Raw genomic sequence first — 21105 nt, 5'->3', positions numbered from 1 at the left:
TACAAGCCGTTAGGTTCTTTTTATACGATTCTGTGCGAAAGCGTGACTAAACATGGCTGCCAGTTTCAGCTGATAGGAATTCGATGATGCTGATCTCGATTGGAAAACGGATTGTTTTAATCGTATACGTGATTGTACTTGTTTTAAGACGAGATTATAATTTATTTAAAATTCAAGTCTGCTCTGAACAGAGTGAAACAGTTGAGAAATTTCACATATTTCGAATTTGTATCCAATAAAAAGAAAGCATATTGTATTAAGACATCGAAGGAAGTACATTTTTCTGAATAGTTCCTAGTGTCAATATTTTCTTCGATAGGAAGAACGCTGGGGGATACTTAGAATTCCGAAAAATCACGGTGTTCGATTTATTCACGTAGAACGTGACCATGGTTGCAATTCAAATGAGAGCGAGAGAGAGTCTTGCGACGGATCCGAGGAACGTTTCCCCATGAAATATTAATGAGATGCGGCGCCTTCGGATGTTATCATATCCGACGATATAGTAAATATTCGTCTTTGGAACAAATGCGCCCGGCAAAACAGCGTTGGACGGAAATAATTCGAGTAAATTAATTCCTTCCAACTTCTCCGTCTCTTATGGAAGAGTATGAAGACACCACTTGTGGCCAAAAATTGTTTCTTGAACTTTGAAATCTTTGATGGCACCATTCTAAACTAGGGCTGTTGCTTTTTCGAAGTGCACGAAGTTTCAAAGTCTTCGAATCGTATGAAGTTGTATCGATGTAAACGTTATGTGTCATAAATTATCGGGGTATTTGTTTAAAATACCGTGACGTATTTTTTTCGAAATGTATAAGAGTGTCCAATCACTTTTTCCAATCACTTTGAAAGCATCGAAACACCGTTTCGTTTAATCTTTTAATAATTTACTAAGCTTCGAAACTTCGTTTGTCATCACTGTGGAAGTTTCAGAAATCGAAGCTTCGAAGGAAAGTAACAGCCCTATTCCAATCGATTTCTCCTAATGTAACCGAGTTCTATTTGTTATTGTCGCTATTGTTATCTTTTATAGAAGCTATAGCTTGTCGCGGGCAAGTCGGACGCTTTGTATACGAAGAGCAGGACGAGGAATGCACGCGTAGAAAATGATTCTTCAGGATTGAACGTTTCTTCGGATCGTGTGGACAGATCTCATCCTCCAGTTTGAATTTCAAAAAAGAAACATCGCGGCGAACGGCAGCAGAGTGGGGCAGTTTTATTTTCTTTCTTTTCACGTCCCGTAGCAGCCATTTGCTGTTAGGACGAGGACAGGATCGTCTCGACCCGTGCGCCCGTTCGTCACGTTCGGATATTTATTGTTTACGCACGTGCGTGGACCGGTTTCACGGTAACCGTTCTTTCGCGTTGGGTCCTTAGATCAGCTGCGGAGCACACGCCGTTTGCAATTCGAAACATGCCTTCTGATACAGAATAAACAATAATTACCGCGATAACACGAAACGCGAGTTTTCGTATCGTTTTCTTCATTCGGCGATTTTGAATGTCGTTCGAGAATACAGAATTACGTGGTACAAATATTGATAGACATTCAGCCGAGAACAGTGTTACCTGTTAAGCGTTGGGGTGGCTTACCTACCACCGAGATCCAGTCAATTCAACGATGGGATTCGTGAAACACCTGAGAAGACATTCTGCGCTGTTAGCTGTCGATCTAGCGACCTCGCTCGGTCTTGTTTATTCGTGGAACAAAGGACACAAGTATGTCGCATCGGCCATGTCTTTGTGCTGCATCGGTAAGTAAAGAACAACTCTCCATAATTAATTTGACTAGATCTTTATTCATTCACATGGTTCTCCATTCCGTAGACTTCAAACTCGATTATTCGTTAACGCTAAACCTGGTGTTTACATGTCCCCTTATAGAAATGACAGGATTGATTGTTATTTGGACTTTGTGATACCTGTGCAATCGTTTCTTACAATTTCTTATCAATTTCAACAGTGGCGCGTTATAACTAGTTGGGCCCTTGGGCAAAGTAGAATTTCGGGCCCCCCTAACACCAACTAAATAACTTTATGAGAAAAACGTGGAATTTGGATCTTGGTTTGTGTTCGGGCCCCCCTTTTACTTGGGTCTGAATTTCAATAATTGTTGGTTTAGTTTAACTAATCCTTAGCATTCGTGCAGGTACTTCATGATATTCGCGACATTCTTTAGAACTCCATGCTGATTGAAACGTTGAATTTTCAGAATGTTTGTATGAAATCGATCGAGTTACTAATTGATCGGTCGACATCGGGTTCACGGAATCTGTTTTTATCCTCAAAGTCACGGACATCATAATATGTATACCGTTTAGCTATTTATTCCGACGAACGCGTTAAATTCGCTCTTCCTCCGATTCTCTTATTTCGAATATTTCTGCACGGTATACCATTTGTTCATTTAGATAAATATAAATGTATAATTAATATCCGTAAATCTAGTGTTTGTTTCGCTAAATACACAAGATGTTTATAAACAACGATAATTCCATCCACTGCTTGAACAAATGGCAGCAGAGCGTGGTTGAAAGAGTTCAAATAGATAAAAAGAGTTAAAAGAAAACAAAATTGAGAGAAAATGAACGAGACCCGTGCGAACATTATAAAGAAGAAGATTTGTCAAGTGTCTGTTTCGTTAAATACATATTGGTTCGTTTATAAACATCGATAATTCATCCACTGCTTGAACAGTGTTAACTGTTATGTAATTATTTCATCACGTGCAAAGAACGAATCTTATTAATCTTGGGTACGTGTTTTATTTGCTACAATGTGGTTTAACATCGATTTACACATTCAATATCAGACAAGATTTCTACCGCCGCATGACCACTCTTATCTACTTACCGGTCGTCTATCCTCCTATCTGGATTAAACATCAGCAGAAAAGTTGATGACTCGATGCAATCGCGATACGCTGTAACAGTATTACATTAACAAATAAGTCAAATAACAATATCTCTGACATAATTCCGAAGAAAATTAATCCCTTCGGCGAAGGTTTCGTCAAGTTCAAGGACAAACTCGGACATCGTTAATTTTATCAGAGGATATGCTTCATTTCCTTATCAGTTTTAAGTCTACCATTCTTTTACAGAAACATTTTATTTTATCACTGTGGAAGTTCACCCATTTTATTTTTTCGGTTGATGTAAAATATTCGATTCCTTTCTTGAATTTTGTGGGAAGATATGCTTCATTCCCTTATCAGTTTTAAGTCTACCATTCTTTTACAGAAACATTTTATTTTATTACAGTGGAAATTCGCCCATTTTATTTTTTCGGTTGACGTAAAATATTGGATTACTTTCTTGAATTTTGTGAGAGGATATGCTTCATTCCCTTATCAGTTTTAAGTGTACCATTCTTTTACAGAAACATTTTATTTTATCACTGTGGAAGTTCACCCATGTTATTTTTTCGGTTGATGTAAAATATTGGATTACTTTCTTGAATTTTGTGAGAGGATATGCTTCATTCCCTTATCAGTTTTAAGTGTACCATTCTTTTACAGAAACATTTTATTTTATCACTGTGGAAATTCGCCTATTTTATTTTATATTTTTGTACTGGCTGTTACTTTCGCGAAGCTTCGACTGTACACACACACTAGGAAATTTCGAAGTTCAGAGCTTCGAAACTCCATTTTTTTAAATCTTCTATGGTGGTTCGAAATTCGAAGTTTCGAAACTTCGATTCTCATCGTAGTCCAGTCAATTAATGCTCATAAGGAGGGTGTAGAGTGAAATGGAAGGAACAAAATGTTTTACTTTAGGTCTTTGTTTGGACTAGTTAGGAGGTAAACATACTAAAAGTCCCTACTCCTAGGAGGTGAGCGGGGCGCAGGGGGACACGTAGAAGGTCCCCTTTTTCAGTTTTCCGCTTATATCTCGAAAACTATGTGCCCTAACGATAAGACCATTCCATACAAAATTAAAGCTGATAAAATGTGCCATAAGATTGACTTCATTCAGTTTTTCGATATCTCGCATACTTCCCGAGAGTTTTTGCCTTATTTGACTAGATAACTCTTCAGCACAATTAGTGAACTTTGAGCGCGGATATCTCGGAAACTATATATCCTAGCGATAAGATAATTCTATACAAAATTAAAGCTGACAAAATGTGCTACAAGATGGATTCGATTCAGTTTTTCGCTATCTCGCATAATTTCCGAGATATTCGCGCTCAAAGTTCACTAATTGTGAAAAAGAAACTTTTGCCTCACGTTTTTTGCTTTATTTGACTAGCTAACTATTCAGCACAATTAGTGAACTTTGGGCGCGGATATCTCGGAGACTATGCGAGATAGCGAAAAACTGAGTCGAGTCAATCTTGTGACACATTTTGTCAGCTTTAATTTTGTACAGAATGGTCTTAACGCTAGGACGCATAGTTTCCGAGATATAAGCGGAAAACCGAAAAAGGAAACCCGAGAAATACGAGTGGAGACTTTTAGTATGTTTACCTCCTAACACTAGTCCAAACAAAGACCCAAAGATAAAAATTGTGGGCCTTCCATTTCCCCCTACAACTTTTCGTCGACTGGACTATCATTAGACTACGGATCTTTATGCAAAATAAAAAATGTTTGCGTTGTTTGCAAGGCACAGGTGATAAATAACAATTTTTTTCATCTTCTAATTACCCTATTAAGCTGAACCTAATAGACTGATGATGTTAAATCTGTTTAATATGACCACTGCTTTAAAGTGTGCTTAGCCATTTTTATCATAAACGCATAAAATCCGCAGTCTACTCAACAAAGTTTCGAAGCTTCAAAATATTCAACCAACGGAGAAAAGTAACAGCCCTAGTCGGAATTACAGAGAGAATTACCAAAGTTTAAAAAGTAAAGCAACTCCGGACAAATCCTCTTCTCTTTCAGGCGGCACTTACTTGTACTCACGAATTCAGTCCCGGGTGAAAATTCGGCCTAAACACGCGGTGATCGTGACTGGCTGCGATTCAGGGCTGGGATATAGTTTGGCTTTGCACTGCCGGCAACTGGGGGCGACTGTGATCGCTGGCGTATTGCAGAACGATGGTCCTGGGGCGAAGAAGCTACGGGAGAAGGATGCGTTCGTTTATCCTCTGGATGTTACGAAACCTGTCAGCGTGACTGACTTCGCCAACTCCATACGGACGCTGTTGGAACGAGAGAATTTAGGTGAATTACTCCTCCGTTCACGCCGAGAAGAATCGCGGATGTCTGCTCAGAACTTGCGCGACTAGCGTGGCTCTTGTTTACTCTAAATAGTCAAAAATTTCTTTTACAGCACCCCCTAGGATCGTTCCAAATAATTAAAAAAAAAAATCATAATTGGAGAACGTGTCCCAAAATAATTAATTGAATGCTCGTAAAATCATTTTTCTCGAATATCTTCTGAACTATTTACCGCATCGAAAAATATGTTTGACAAAACCTGTAGATCTGGACAAGCTGCGTCTTTTATGTCCTATTACCTTTTTTCGGTAAAACGAACGGTTTTCGAAAAAATTGAAGAAAAACGTCGGATTAGAATCCAAACGTTTTTTCTGAACTTGCGGAACTTATTTTCTTCAAATTCATAAGTCGAAAACAAGAGCCACCCTGGTGCGAGATGTGTATGTATAGTAATGCTCGTACAACGGTCGCGTTTTATCCTCGGCACTTGCTAAGCCCGGCTGGCCTCCCACGGCACGCTTTCGTCCTTTATTCAAGAGAAGCAAGTAAAACGGATTTTCGCCGGGTTTTTGGACCCTGGACTGGTAAACCAAAGTCCCACTCTACTTTCCCAAGTCCCTGAGAGCTGCGAAAACTTTCGAACTTTCGCGTAAATCTTCAGATTTCCGACAGCTACGCGAGAAAGAACATTTAATGCCGGGTTTTACCAGGTTGTCGCATATGAAATGTCCGATGTTAGAATGCAAATGTTGCAATGGGTTTCGATCGAGCAATATTATTACCGTTGCACGTCACTTTGAGGTACAAAGCCTTCGATCCTATCTTCAATTTATAGTCCAATCAACGAAAAGTTGTAGAGGGAAATGGAAGGAACACAATTTTTAACTTTGGGTCTTTGTTTGGACTAGTTAAGAGGTAAACATACTAAAAGTCCCCACTCCTAGGAGGTGTGCTCTTTTTCGGTTTTCCGCTTATATCTCGGAAACTGTGCGTCCTAGCGATAAGACCATTCTATGCAAAATTAAAGCTGACAAAATGTGCCATAAGATTGACTCCATTCAGTTTTTCGCTATCTCGCACAGTTTCCCAATTTTTTGCCTTATTTGACTAGCCAACTCTTCAGCAGAATTAGTGAACTTTGAGCGCGGATATCTCGGAAACTATGCGGGATAGCGAGAAACTGAATCGAATCAATCTTGTGGCACATTTTGTCAGCTTTAATTTGGGATAGAATGGTCTTATCGCTAGGACGCATAGTTTCCGAGATATCCGCGCTCAAAGTCCACTAGTTGTGAGAAAGAACTCTTCAGCACAATTAGTGAACTTTGAGCGAGGATATCTCGGAAACTATGCGGGATATCGGAAAACTGAATAGAATCAATCTTATGGCACATTTTATCAGCTATAATTTTGTATGGAATGGTCTTATCGCTAGGACGCATAGTTTCCGAGATATCCGCGCTCAAAGTCCACTAGTTGTGAGAAAGAACTCTTCAGCACAATTAGTGAACTTTGATCTCGGATATCTCGGAAACTATGCGAGATATGGAAAACTGAATACAATCAATCTTATGGCACATTTTATCAGCTATAATTTTGTATGGAATGGTCTTATCGCTAGGACGCATAGTTTCCGAGATATTAGCGGAAAACCGAAAAAGGGGACCTTCTACGTGCCCCCCTGCACCACGCTCACCTCCTAGGAGTAGGGACTTTTAGTATGTTTACCTCCTAACCCTAACTAGTCCAAACAAAGTCCTAAAGTAAAAAATTTTGTTCCTTCCATTTCCCTTTACACTCCTCTTATGAGCATTCATTGACTGGACTATTACATATAGAAATTAAGTAGGTTTATTGTCGAGGACGAGGTCATCGGGAGCTGATTCCCCTAAACGTAATATTTACCCAATCAAGAAACGTGCGATTCTTTGATGAATAAGAAATAGTTGCGGTTGTCTAACGTTACTGTTCAAAATCGGACATTTCATATGCAACGACCTAATACATTGAAATCAACGGCGCATCGATCCGCGAGAATTCGTTGAAATCAAATGTAACCATTGACAGTACTGAGGTAAGCAATTTGCTCTTAATTTGCTATGAATTTCCCACCAAAACTTGACTACAAATGCCAAGATCAGGTCCAAGACTTGTCATGGATTTGTCGACAAGTTTTGGTTAGGTTAGTAAAGAAATATGGAGTAAACTCATGCATGGTCTTGGCACCAAAATGGCTGTGTTTTGCTCGTAAAGTACGATTTCAAACATTGATCATTTGTTCGGAGCAGGTTTGGCTGACTGGGCGTTGCTGAGACGTCGGAGCTTCAGCTTATCTGTACAGAAACAATGACAAATCAACCTAACTGCAACGACTGCACGGTATCGTTGCGCTCGTTTCAAAATATGTATTTCCCGGGCTAATTCTACGTAGAGAAATTGTACACGTTACGGTTTAATGATAGTAATCCAGCCGAGTTTCGTTCATTACACCATCAGACTGATTTTGCATGTAGTATTACGCGTATAAGGTTCTCTACCTGTATCATGTTTATGCAGCAGCCTCGGGCAGTGAGTTAACGCTCTCATCCTGGCTGCTCGCTGAAATTAATGCAAAATAATCATTACAGTTTCAGCGTAAACACGTAAATAAATTAAGCTTTTTGATATCCAATATCCCGAGGCAGCTAAATGCCTGGGAGGGTGGATCGAATTGTTGAATGACAATAGAAATTATTATTAACAGTTTACCTATCGGAGTCCTATTGTTATTAATCCTATCGTAATAGGATTTTCAGTAATTGTACTGGAGCAAAAGGAAGCTCAGAAATTTGGGTTTAGCAGACTAAGATTGGTCCAGCGGCCCCACCCACAATTTTTATTAATATTGTGCGGAAAACAATGGTTTTAGGTTGAAAGATAACCCCCTAAAATTTTAAGTCGCCAACCCTTCGTATAAGGATGATATGAGGGTAAGTACCCTTAACTGTATCATTTTTTTTCTCGGTTGTTAATTAAGATATTCGGATAAAAAAGAACGAAAATACTCGAACTTGCCTCCTTCATATCATACATTTTTTTCACCATCGTGATCAAATTATTAAGGGTAGAAAAAAATCATTTAATTTTTTAGGGGTGGGAATTGCAAGCAACCCTTCGAGTGACCACATCCAAAAAATTCAAGAATAATGTTCTGTTGCTTATTTAACGTATAAAAAAGTTTCAAGATGGTCGGATTGGTGGAACATAGTTAAATATTGAAAAACAAATAAAATTACGTCATTGTAAATAATTGTATAATGTACAGTGCAGTGTTTCTTATCAGGATATTAAGTCCCTTCTTGATCAATTATTTCTTTTTAAACGCGACGCATAACATTACATAAGTGGTATACAGTTTTATATGCGGTTATATACATATACAGGGTGTCTCAGACCACCCCTACCACCCATTTATAATCTAGAAAATAGGTTATTTTCAAAAATTCAGTGTTTCTTTTATAAATCAGATGCGCTGTATCAAATGGTGATATTTTTAACTTCCGGTTTCGGCCGGAAATAGGTGATTGAGACTGGAAGTTACATTTTTCAAATGGAATATGATATTTTTTATTACGGATTCGGATTCTATGCGAAACCTATTTCCGGCCGAAACCGGAAGTTAAAAATATCACCATTTGATACAGCGCATCTGATTTATAAAAGAAACACATAAATAAATGGGTGGTAGGGGTGGTCTGAGACACCCTGTATATGTATAATATAACCGCATATAAAACTATATACCCCTTATGTAATGTAAAAAGAAATAATTGATCAAGAAGGGACTTAATATCCTGATAAGAAACACTCCACTGTACATTATACCATTATAATGACGTAATTTTATTTGTTTTTCAATATTTAACTATGTTCCACCAATCCGACCATCTTGAAACTTTTTTATACGTTAGATAAGCAACAGAACATTATTCTTGAATTTTTTGGATGTGGTCACTCGAAGGGTTGCTTGCAATTCCCACCCCTAAAAAATTAAATGATTTTTTTCTACCCTTAATAATTTGATCACGATGGTGAAAAAAATGTATGATATGAAGGAGGTAAGTTCGAGTATTTTCGTTCTTTTTTATCCGAATATCTTAATTAACAACCGAGAAAAAAAATGATACAGTTAAGGGTACTTACCCTCATATCATCCTTATACGAAGGGTTGGCGACTTAAAATTTTAGGGGGTTATCTTTCAACCTAAAACCATTGTTTTCCGCACAATATTAATAAAAATTGTGGGTGGGGCCGCTGGACCAATCTTAGTCTGCTAGGCCCTTTTCATTTAGCAGGTTGTAGCAAATGAAATGTCCGATTTTTTTGGCAGTCACAATACAAGCACAATTTTTGTCCTAAATACATTTATTAATCAAAGTTTATTAATCATGCACCATTTAAACTGTGGTGGTTCGGAACCCAACTCATAAAAACTGTAGGTCCTGTCGCGAAATAACCAAAAAAAAATTATTAATCAAAGCAGACACCATTGTAATTTTTTAGTCGTTCACGTTCTTCATTTATAAGACGGTCCATTTTGTAATTTCTCCCATAATACTGTCGTCCATTGAAACAATCGTATCATTGAAATAAAATTGATTTCAGGGTACAATCAATTATTTAAATTAAAATCTATATGTATGTTACATGTGTATATTAAACTTGATGTTTGCAATAGCTTTTCGTGTTAAAGCTTCCGAACATTTGCATTTCAAAGTCGGACATTTCATATGCGACAACCTAGCACATTATACAGGGTGTCTCAGCTGAAGGCGGCCACCTAAATATCTCCTTTATGGCACAAAAAATATTTATGGTATAATTTAAATAGTATCGAAGGAGGATTATCATAGAAGAACAGTTTTGTTCTTCTGGGAGGATGTATGCCTACTCGGAAGCTGGACATGCTTCCGAATCATGCAAATTACGCCTTGTGAACGTAAAAATAGGATTTTCGAGGGCGACTACGGCCTAGATTGATCTTTTATCTGACGCTTTTGACTACCGAAACACTATCCTAACAGAGGGACTACCCCCTTTAATCACTGTGATTGTAAAGAAAACGTTACGGTAAGGGGTTAATTCGGTTTGCTACTGATTGAAGCTCGTCTGGTTTGATAACGCGATTAATTATGAATTATAGATGATGAGCGAGTGAATATTAGAGTGATCTATTTACAGAGCTACGATGCTTGGTCAATAACGCCGCTGTGATGATCTTCGGTGAATTCGAATGGCAGACGGAGGAGCAGATCAGGAGTCAAGTGGAAGTCAATTTCCTTGGCACGATGAGAATCACTCGGGAACTGATGCCGATGATCCGATCGCACTCCACTCGGATCGTTGTAGTCTCGAGTCACTGTAACATCCAGCCAATCCCCGGGGTGGCAACCTACAGCGGGACCAAAGCCGCGATTTCTGCCTGGGCCACCGCACTTAGACTCGAGCTGAGGAAGTTCGACGTCAAGGTCGTTTGCTTTATTCCTGGTCTGTAATCAAAATTACCTCTAATCAGAAACGACCCCTTAATGGTTTGTTAGGAAGAGAACAATAGAAACGTGCAATATTCTCAACGCAATAATCCCGAATGAAAACAGTGATAAGTAGACTGCAAATTGAAGACTGCTTTTTTTCATTTTTGTCGTTACAGTGGGTGTACAAGGTATTCGTACACCTTTTAAAAAGGAATAACTTTCTCAACATTGGACCCAAAAGCTTGAGCTTTTTCGAGACGTTAAAAGGATCAATTTCAAATTGTTATTGGTCGCTGTTGCGAAGGAACAAGTAGGTCACGATTTTTAAATTTCTTATCTACATCAGATTAGCTGGTAAACTAATCCTTCTAACGTCTTGTGGCGGCTAACTTCCTACACTCGCCACAAGATGGACAGATTTTTTGTTAAGGGGAGGCTAAAATCTGGGGGAAATCCCCGTAAACATCCACCCCCGGGACGTTCAATGGACCGCCCCTCTACCAAGCATTTGATGCCCGGGCCTATGATGAACTGAGGGCCTCCACTTTTCGTATTGCTCGTCAGTTCTTCGTCCCTTGTCTTTCCTTCCCGCTACTACCTGATCCGCCATCAATACATATACAGGGTGACAAGAAATAACGGAGTTAATCGTTTCTTATTATAATTCTATCAAATTGACGAATTTTGAAAAACCAAATAATAACAACCACAACATGGTCCTTTAGTATTCATATATTTAAGAAGTTTCGAAATGGCCACCCTTTGCGCCGATACAGAGGCTCAAACGTGTCTTGAAATTTTCGGCTGTGGGCCGCAGCTCTTCTGGCGTCGTTCGGTCCCACTCCTGATACAGAGATTTTTTCAATGACTGCAAATTTTTATGGGACCGAACACAGGCCCTGGCCTCCAAAATCGACCACACGCTGTAATCCATCGGGTTGAGATTCGGTGAGTACGGCGGCCATTCCACAGATGTGATGAAACATTTGGTTTTTAAAAATTCGTCGGTTTGACAGAATTATAATAAGAAATGTTTAACTCCTCTAGTGTGGGCCTAGGACGAAAAGTTCCCCTTCCTTTTCCTTCGCTACAACACGTCTTTACAGCCGCCAGTCTGAAAAAGAGTTATTCGTTTTTAAAAGTTAGACAAATACTTTGTACACTCACTAGTACATATCAAACTCTTTGATGCATTCTCACGTACTAAAAACATGCAATATTCTCAACGCAATATAATCCCGAATGAAAACAGTAATAAGTGGACTGCGACTTCTTATGCAAATATTTTTTACCGATTCTTGTCATAAATCCATAAAATCCGCAGTCTAGCGATAAGGTTATCACCGTTTAATCGGGCAGAAATAGGAAATGCAAATGAAGCGTACGTTTCTCCTTTCAATTGAGAAAAGTGTTTTTATCGAGATTAATTTAAACTTTGAGCAATATATACTTGTGGAAGAGATGAACGACTTCGATAAATGAAATGCTACTGATAAACCATTTTATTATCATACATAGAGTGGGTCACCACATATTACCACTTTAATTTGCATTACCATTATTATTCTACGTGATAAATGGTTCGCGTAGCGTTCAATGGTATCAAATGGGGCACATTCTGACGTTAATAGTTCGTCAAGGAGATATGAAGGTCATTCACTATTTTTAAAATGTAAACATATTTCTTATTGCACCATGGAATGCATATTTATATTCTTTACAAGACAGTTAACCCACTTATGTGAAGAAATCATTTTTTTTAAAGAGATACGAGGAGATAACCGCCACGAGAGAATATTTACATTACCTCATCGATTTACACGACTGTTATTATTAAAAATAATCAAGATGCATCAAGTGGTGCAATAAAACTATGTTTCCAATCCAAAAAAAATATATATTAAAAAACTTTTTGGAAACCACGCTTATATTAAAATGCACTAAAAAGGAGAAAATAATTTTTTTAGACATTATAGCGACTATAAATAGAAGCGTGGAGCGGTAAACTACACTCCTCAAAAGAATTAAGGGATCACTTCTGCGAACCCGAAAAATTGCTCCCACTTTACGTGATCATAACTCCGTCAAAAATTACCGTATCGATATCGTTGAACAATGCTTTGAAAACCTGAAAGCTCTAGTTTCAGATGATCTGTTTCAAATTGTTGCTATGTTGGTTTTTTACGAAGTTATAGCGAGATGAAGACAACATTGACGGTTAACAAAAATTTTGTGCTACTTTGGAACATCACACGGGGAGCAACAAATTTTTTCGATAAATCGCGCTAATATCATTTGGAAGGGCTATCTTTCCTGTGTAAAATGTGTGGTTGTTGATTATTGTGCGATTTTTTGTAGTCGAGTTATTCAACATTGAAGTAAATATGGGCTTTTTAAATTTAACCGGCTCCAGACAGCGAAAAAATTATTGTGGAATCTTGTGCAAAAAAGCAATAGAAAGAGCGTTTCTTTCTCTTCAAGGCACTTATTTTGTTTTTCCAATTTCATTAGCATTTCGATATACCAGGTGTTTCTAAAAATATGCTTAAAAAATGCGCAATTTACATTTTTCCTTTAACTCGCTGTATCTCGGCGAGAAATGATCGTAATACCATGATTCGAACGTCAGATTGAAGCAGAGATTCTGCCGATTCGATTGAGTATCCCATGAACTCGCTGTTACAATTTTTTACCTATGGCAGCTGTGTTTGAAGTTAGTGCTTCGCAGAAATTAGCGTGCCACGTACAGCGGCTGGCTGACATCTCTGAAAAAACTTTTTTCTCCTGAACGCACAGTTATTTTTTAAATTTATTTTTTAATATTACATTGTTATCCAGTTCTCAGCTATGTTTAAAGTTTCAAGTCTCTAGCTCATCGGGAAGTGATTTAAAATTCGATTACAAGATTTGACGCATACAACAACAACGACAATTCGGCAAGCTAATATAAGCGTGGTGTTACGAGCCAGGGCCGCGAGAAGCACGAGTGGCCGGCGAAGGGTTATAAACCCAGGAATATGGTATCAATTTGTTAGTTAAGGTACACGGACGAACCCAATGCGAAATTGGGGAGCCGCTAGGAATGTAGACAGTGAGGACGAACCTGACGCGAAATCAGGGAGCCTCTAGGAATGGAATCAGACGCAGACGAACCTGATGCGAAATCAGGGAGCTGCTGGGAAGGTGAAACTTCGTGAACGAACCCAATGCGAAATTGGGGAGTCACTAGGAAATGACGCGCAGACGAACCCGATGCTAAACCGGGGAGCTGCTAGGAGGTTGTAGAATAGCGCGGACGAACCCAATGCGAGATTGGGGAGCCGCTGGGAGGTTGGATGAAAGCACAGACGAACCTGATGCGAAATCAGGGAGCTGTTAGGATGCGGACGAACCTGATGCGAAATCAGGGAGCCGCTAGGATGGTATAGTTTTCGTGGACGAACCCAATGCGAAATTGGGGAGCCACTAGGTAGGAAAAATCTCTATTTGATAATTGGTAAGGCGCGAACGAACCTGATGCGAAATCAGGGAGTCGCTAGGATAGTTAGTAGACCTCGTAACTTATATAATCTAAATGATACAACCCGAGCGGTAAGGTTGTATCGTGTGGGAACGTTCAATTACTATATAAGGATTCTGGACGATAATTATAGGTTCAATGAACTTGCTCTAATTACCAATAACACAAATATATTCTACTTATAAAATTCTGTAGTACAAGTGTGTATGTGTCGCGATTGGAAATGAGAGGAAAAGATATGAAATGTGAAAGAAAGAATTTACCTAAACTACGGTGCTCGGTTTTCACGCACTGGCAATGCGGGGGACTCGGAAACAACTTCAACACTGACCAATAGACTATAAACCGAACAAACGGAATCTATAATGTTAGACTTTGATCCGAAAGGTACCTTAGCCCGATCTCGTTAGAAGTTAACTTTCCGAAATGCAGCACGACGTGACGCGATACGTGTCTACTGCAGTACTAACCCACGAGAGTGAGAATCTAAGGGTTTATATACCCCTACAATGAATGGAATACTTTGTTCATTATCTAATCGCGCTTAGAGATTAGGGCTTAGGGCCAGACTCTCATTTTTGTCACTTCTAACGAAATCGAAGCCAGAGCTCGGTCCTAAATCAAAGGGTTCGAAAGGTTATCTAGGACGCTTCCCGCCAGAGACGATCTGGAAGAGATTCCTGTGAGAAACGAACGGAATATATTCTCTATCCGTAACAGTGGTAAAAAAAAATGAATGACCTTCGTACGTCCTCTATGGGTCCACCTACAAAAAAAGCTATCAACGTCAGAATGTGAATAATAATAGTTATCTATACACTGCGGATCTTTATGCAGAATAAAGAATGAATTGCAAAATATAAGAACGAAATAGGAACGAATTTCTCTCTTTAGTGGTTTCATTAAGCTGAAAGAAACGCGTTGATTGTCTTAAACTGTTTTGATCTCCACGCTGTTTGAAATTGCACTTGTTTTTGTGAAAAATGCATAAAGATCCGCAGTCTAGTCGTGTAAATCCAAGTGGTACAGTGGCCGAAATTTACATAAAGTCATCTTCTTTTTCATAGATATTTGAAAAATATCACCATTTTTGTTGATATATCGTATCTGGTCTTGTGCCTTGTAGACACTCGGACAGAGGGACTGCGTACTCTAGACCGCTATGTTTACTATTTACGTTTGTTTTGATTTTTTTCTGTGTGGTGCAGAACACAAGTGCGAAGTTTCTATAAAGTCACTTAGTGTTTCTCTGTATTCTGAGCAGAGAACTACGGAAAACTGCGAATATTCTAAAAGTATTAGTGTTAGAACTCACAGAAATCCTGTTTGTTATAATTTGATTCACGTGTATGAGAATGCCGAGAGGAAAAGTACTAACAAGTGAAGAAAAATCATCAATCGATGCTTATAAAGATATGAGCTGCTCTAATCGCGCAATTGCTAAGAAAACTAATCGGCCATATACTGTGATTAATAATTATATCAATTTACGTGAAAATTACGGAAAAAATCATGTTAAAGGTAGTAATAAAAAATAGTCAAAGGGACAACATTCAATATTAATGAGGTCTGCAGCTAAGGAAAGGAAAAATGCAGCAGAATTTCGAGCTGAATTGGAGCTCCCAGTAACAACAAGACGTGTGCAACAACTTTTAAATTCTTCTGGACAAAAATACAACGTAAACCAGGCCTTAAAGAAGTACATAAACCGGCCCGTATTGATTTCGCACGGGCACAAAACACAGTGACTTTATAGAAATTTCGGCCACTGTAGTGCGTGGTGACCCACCCTGTACGTTCGCTAAAGTCAGAGGAACGGAGAGTAAAGTATTCGGTCTTGTACCTTTTCGCAGGGTCGTTTTTCAGAGAGAGCAACATATTGGCCAGACAGGCTGAACAGTTCGAGACGATGAGGAAGTCGATGACAGAGGAAGCGAGGATCTTCTACGGTGATTACTTTACCAGCTACTCGCAATATTTCGGATCCGTGGCGAAGGGTGGAAACCTGGAAAAGCTGCCAGACCAGAGGATCTACGAGATCTTTGAAGGCGCTCTGCTTGACAAATACCCGTCAGCGATTTACAAGTGCGTCAGCTTTGATATTGTACTCCCAACAACCGCCCGGATTTCTCGAAAAAATTCGAAAATCGCAGTCTCGCAAAGATTCGCGACGTTTTCAAGAATCGGAAAGCATTTAACGTGCTTTCTTCTCTGAAGGTCGCCATCACGCGATCCGTTTTGTCGTCTCTTTTACTTGTCCAGTCATAAGTGGACTGCGGACTTGATGCATTTATTACAGAAACGAGTAGGTGTAAATGAAAATGGCAAAAATGTTAGAAAGATTTAAACATACTATGCATTACAGGGTGTTCCGTTTTATTCGAAATTGGACTTGACAGCTCGAGCTTTTCAGAGACGTTAAAAGGATTCGTTTACTAGCCAATGTGGAAATAATTTTTTAATTTTTTATCTGTACCCCCCTGTAACTTTGTAATATGTTTAGCATTCAGTTAATATTGTTCTGGACGATTGTAGAAAACGTACGAATTGTTTCGAGCGGTGCCGAGCACAGCTGGGTAAAATACACTCCTCGAAAGAATTAAGGCATCACTTGTGCGAACCCGAAAAATTGGTCCCACAGTACGTGATCGTAACTCTGTCAAAAATTACCGTATCGATATCGTTGAACAATGGTTTGAAAGCCTGAAACCTCTAGTTTCACATGCTCTGTTTCAAATTGTTGATATGTTGGGTTTTTACAAAGTTATAGCGAGATGAAGACAACATTGACGGTTAACAAAAATTTTGTGCAACTTTGGAACATCACACGGGGAGCAACAAATTTTTTTGATAAATCGCGCTAATATCATTTGGAAGGGCTATCCTTCCTGTGTAAATTGTGTGGTTGTTGAATATTGTGCGATTTCTTTTATTCGAGTTATTCAACATTGAAGTAAATCTCGGCTTTTTAACTTTAACTGGCTCCAGAAAGCGAAAAATCGATTTCTTGCAATATCCTGAGGTCGTAGACAAATTTTGAGACCAGATTTGAAATCAGCGTGAAAAAATCTATGGGAAATGAAGTACAGCATGTTCAAAAAAAATTTTTTCCGCGCGTGGTACTGGAGAAACCACATTTTCTTGAAATTGTGAACGTTTAACAAATTTTCTCAAGGTTAAAAAACGTTCTTACCATAATCGCCCTATTTTTCCCAAATTCTGCAAAGTTTCAGCTTTAATTAAAAAAAAATTTTTAGTTTATGCGGTTTCCCAGAGTATTATAAGGACAGAAAAAGTGAGATATTTCATTTTTTGAAAATTGTTTATCCTATTTAAAATACTATTTCCTTTAAGCAAAATCAAATCGAAAATGTTAAATAGTATTTGAATCTCCAGGTAGAGATATTTTGCCAAAAGAATATTTGATTTAACGCAGTACTTAATTTTTGAGAATAGAATATTTTATTTGACGCAGTAATTTTTCAATTTCAATCTGAAGATTTTATTCAATATAAAATAGTTTCCTAACAACAAGATAAAACTGTGTGTTGATGCGGTTTCCCAGAGTATTATAAGGACGGAAAAAGTGAGATATTTTATTTTTTGAAAATTGTTTGTCCTATTTAAAATACTATGTTCTTTAAGCAAAATCAAATCGAAAATGTTAAATAGTATTTGAATCTCCAGGTAGAGATATTTTGCCAAAAGAATATTTGATTTGACGCAGTACTTAATTTTTGAGAATAGAATATTTTATTTGACGCAGTAATTTTTCAATTTCAATCTGAAGATTTTATTCAATATAAAATAGTTTCCTAACAACAAGATACACTGTGTGTTTATGCGGTTTCCCAGAGTATTATAAGGACGGAAAAAGTGAGATATTTTATTTTTTGAAAATTGTTTGTCCTATTTAAAATACTATGTTCTTTAAGCAAAATCAAATCGAAAATGTTAAATAGTATTTGAATCTCCAGGTAGAGATATTTTGCCAAAAGAATATTTGATTTGACGCAGTACTTAATTTTTGAGAATAGAATATTTTATTTGACGCAGTAATTTTTCAATTTCAATCTGAAGATTTTATTCAATATAAAATAGTTTCCTAACAACAAGATACACTGTGTGTTTATGCGGTTTCCCAGAGTATTATAAGAACGGAAAAAGTGAGATATTTTATTTTTTGAAAATTGTTTGTCCTATTTAAAATACTATGTTCTTTAAGCAAAATCAAATCGAAAATGTTAAATAGTAAATATGTTTTTTTTTCTATCGATCGTATTTGTTGATAATAAATCCTTAAATGTGTTCGGCGCTACGGTTCAATCTTTTGTTAAGAACAAAGTTAATTAATCAAATTAATCTTGAAAAAGATCCAAACTGGAATCGAAACGTTGATTATGTTTGACTAAATTAGCAAAATAGCTTTGTTCTTAACAAAAGATCGAACCGTAGCGCCGAAAACATTTAAAGATTTATGTTAAATAGTATTTGAAACATCTGTTTCGTTAAACAATGCCCACCTCTGGTGCGGAGCGATTCGAACGATCTCTAGCACGACGACCGAACTGCACGAATGCGGACGTGAAACTTTCGTTGACAGTGCCTCGTGGTATCTCGAACCATTGGCCAGCGATAGCTGCCTATCTCCATATAGTATCTACTGTCCACACTATTTCATTTTTCTTTCGGATGCGGGACACCTGCAAGGGAACACCTGGCCACTTCGATAAATTCAATCGATCGAGATGGTTCAAGATATCTCGAGTGATTCGTGCAATTAGAGATTGATTGACGTCAAGTAATACAGCTGTTCAATCATTGATCCAGGCATGAATCATGGCGATACTGCGTGTACCACGCGCTGTTCAGGATAACGCCGACCTGTCTTCGCGATCTTTTGGTCCTGAAGTTCGTACAAGTACCTCCGTGGACGAAGAAGGCGAACACTTCCGGTTCCGGATCGAAGCAGAATCTCTCGGCAAAGGAAGACAAGTCGACAGAGACCGAGAGTCCTTCGACGAGTGGAAATATCGCCTCAGGGAGCCAGAATTCGGAGGAGCAACAGAGTTAACGAAATTCTCGCGTTCTATTAAAGTTATCAGTAGACAGCTGATCTTCATGTAAAATAAACGTATTCTGCAGTGAAATGGAAATTGATTTGTTTCTTTAAATATGTTTAGCAGGCTGAGAATAATATCTGTAGGAAGAACTCCGCGTGTCACGTACACTACTGTGCAAAAGAAAGAAGCACCCAGTATAATTATAAGATACAGGGTCAGTCAGCTAACGTTGCCACCTCAAATATCTTTGTTGTTTTTAAAGGTACGTCAAATGTCTGAATGCGATACATGCGATGAAGGTGACCTTCATATCTCTAAAAAAAAATTACATAAAAACAAAAATTTCTTTGGTATTGTACGAGCCCCATTTTACCATTCAATTTTGTCATTTTACCATTCAACTTTGGAACAACAAAGATATTTGAGGTGGAAACGTTAGGTGACTCATCCTTTATAATTACAAACAATATCTGTATGTAGAAATTGTATTGGACAATGATTGATTTATTGCATTTAAAGTATTAGATAATCCGCAATAACACATATTTTTTCTCAGAACGATTCAATTAAACAGCGGGATCCTTTTTCAAAACTTACTCCGTGTTCTTCTTTTTTTATTTGATTTTCTACGCTTTTCTATTAAATATGGCTGGGTGCTTCTTGCTTTCGCACAGCAGCGTGTTTTCACTTTCGGGATATTGCCGTTCAAAGTTTTGATCGCTAACGCTTTAACATAGGACAACAAAAAATAATGCAATCCAACCGGAACCTTTCGAATTTGTTTTCATGACTTTTTTTCTGGTAAATACTCAATCAATGCATAAACTCGATTTCTTGAAATTGTGATGTGCGGCGTTTTTCCTTGCCACCACAGATATAACAATAGGGGTTCCCGAATATGTTTCGACATGAAAAAATTTTGTGTTCCCGACTCGACCCAATATTTCAGGGGTTCTCGCACACCCCTGTATAACAGTATTCTTAAATTTTTCTAATGTGAACGATGTTCTCGCGTTCTTCTTCTAATGTGTTTATTATTTTAAAATTTTCATTATTTAACACATGTTATTGAAATTATTAAAATATCATTTTTAAATTTTAAATATTATTAAAAATGTTCATTATTGTCATAAGCGCATAAAATCCGCTGTCTAGTCATAAGCTTCTATTATTATGTACCGGCAGAATTAAATAAAATGTTTTTACGTTGTTTAATTTTTCTTAATTTAACTGTGTGCATTCATTTTTCCAATGTAATCAACTATTTTTAGATACTAGAAATAATCGAAGAACCAGTGAACTGATCTGACAGATTCACCTCACCAAAGTCCACAACTAATGCCGCTCTATATTATCTGTCTATCTGGTTAATTAAATTCTTCTTAAAAATTTAAAACACACGAGTTAGCATGTACATTGTTTTGTTCCGTTTTCTATGTGCATTAACACGTCGCGCGTCGGCTGCCGGATCGAAACCCTAAAAATCTTCTACAAAGTCAGAAGAGTTCGATTAATGAAACCAAACCTGGAAATAAGGTGGAGTGGAGTAAGTCCGTCCTAGTTTTTGCAAAGTTGGATAAACTGATGTATTTTCAGTCTGGTATGTAAAATCTTAACGTTTTTGGTATCAAACTCTTGCCACAGTTATTACTGATCAATTAGTATTATGTAGGATTCTAATTTTGCTTGAAAATCATCATTTTGATAGGATATTGTACAAAGTGTCAACTAGGACGCAGTTGCCCCGAAAATGGGGCAAGTCTGTCACTGAGAGTTAAAAATGCTATCGAACCTTGTTTCAAGTGCTACGGGGCAAGAAAAGAATGATTAAC

The 21105-nt window shown here is 37.9% G+C and overlaps 1 protein-coding gene across 1 annotated transcript; it reads left to right on the top strand.

Moving 5' to 3' along the window:
• Positions 1-96: 96 nt before the first annotated feature.
• Positions 97-20492, top strand: Sro (SDR family oxidoreductase shroud). The gene is made up of 5 exons (XM_076443416.1): positions 97-1757; positions 4898-5179; positions 10398-10703; positions 16064-16295; positions 19041-20492. Exons 1-5 carry the CDS (start codon positions 1625-1627, stop codon positions 19282-19284), a joined length of 1197 nt encoding a protein of 398 aa, XP_076299531.1. The 5' UTR covers positions 97-1624; the 3' UTR covers positions 19285-20492.
• The last annotated feature ends 613 nt before the right edge of the window (positions 20493-21105 follow it).

The sequence above is a fragment of the Lasioglossum baleicum genome, chromosome 19, assembly GCF_051020765.1.
Source record: "Lasioglossum baleicum chromosome 19, iyLasBale1, whole genome shotgun sequence".
NCBI classification, from domain to species: domain Eukaryota; kingdom Metazoa; phylum Arthropoda; class Insecta; order Hymenoptera; family Halictidae; genus Lasioglossum; species Lasioglossum baleicum.
This window is presented reverse-complemented; position numbering and strand designations above follow the sequence as displayed.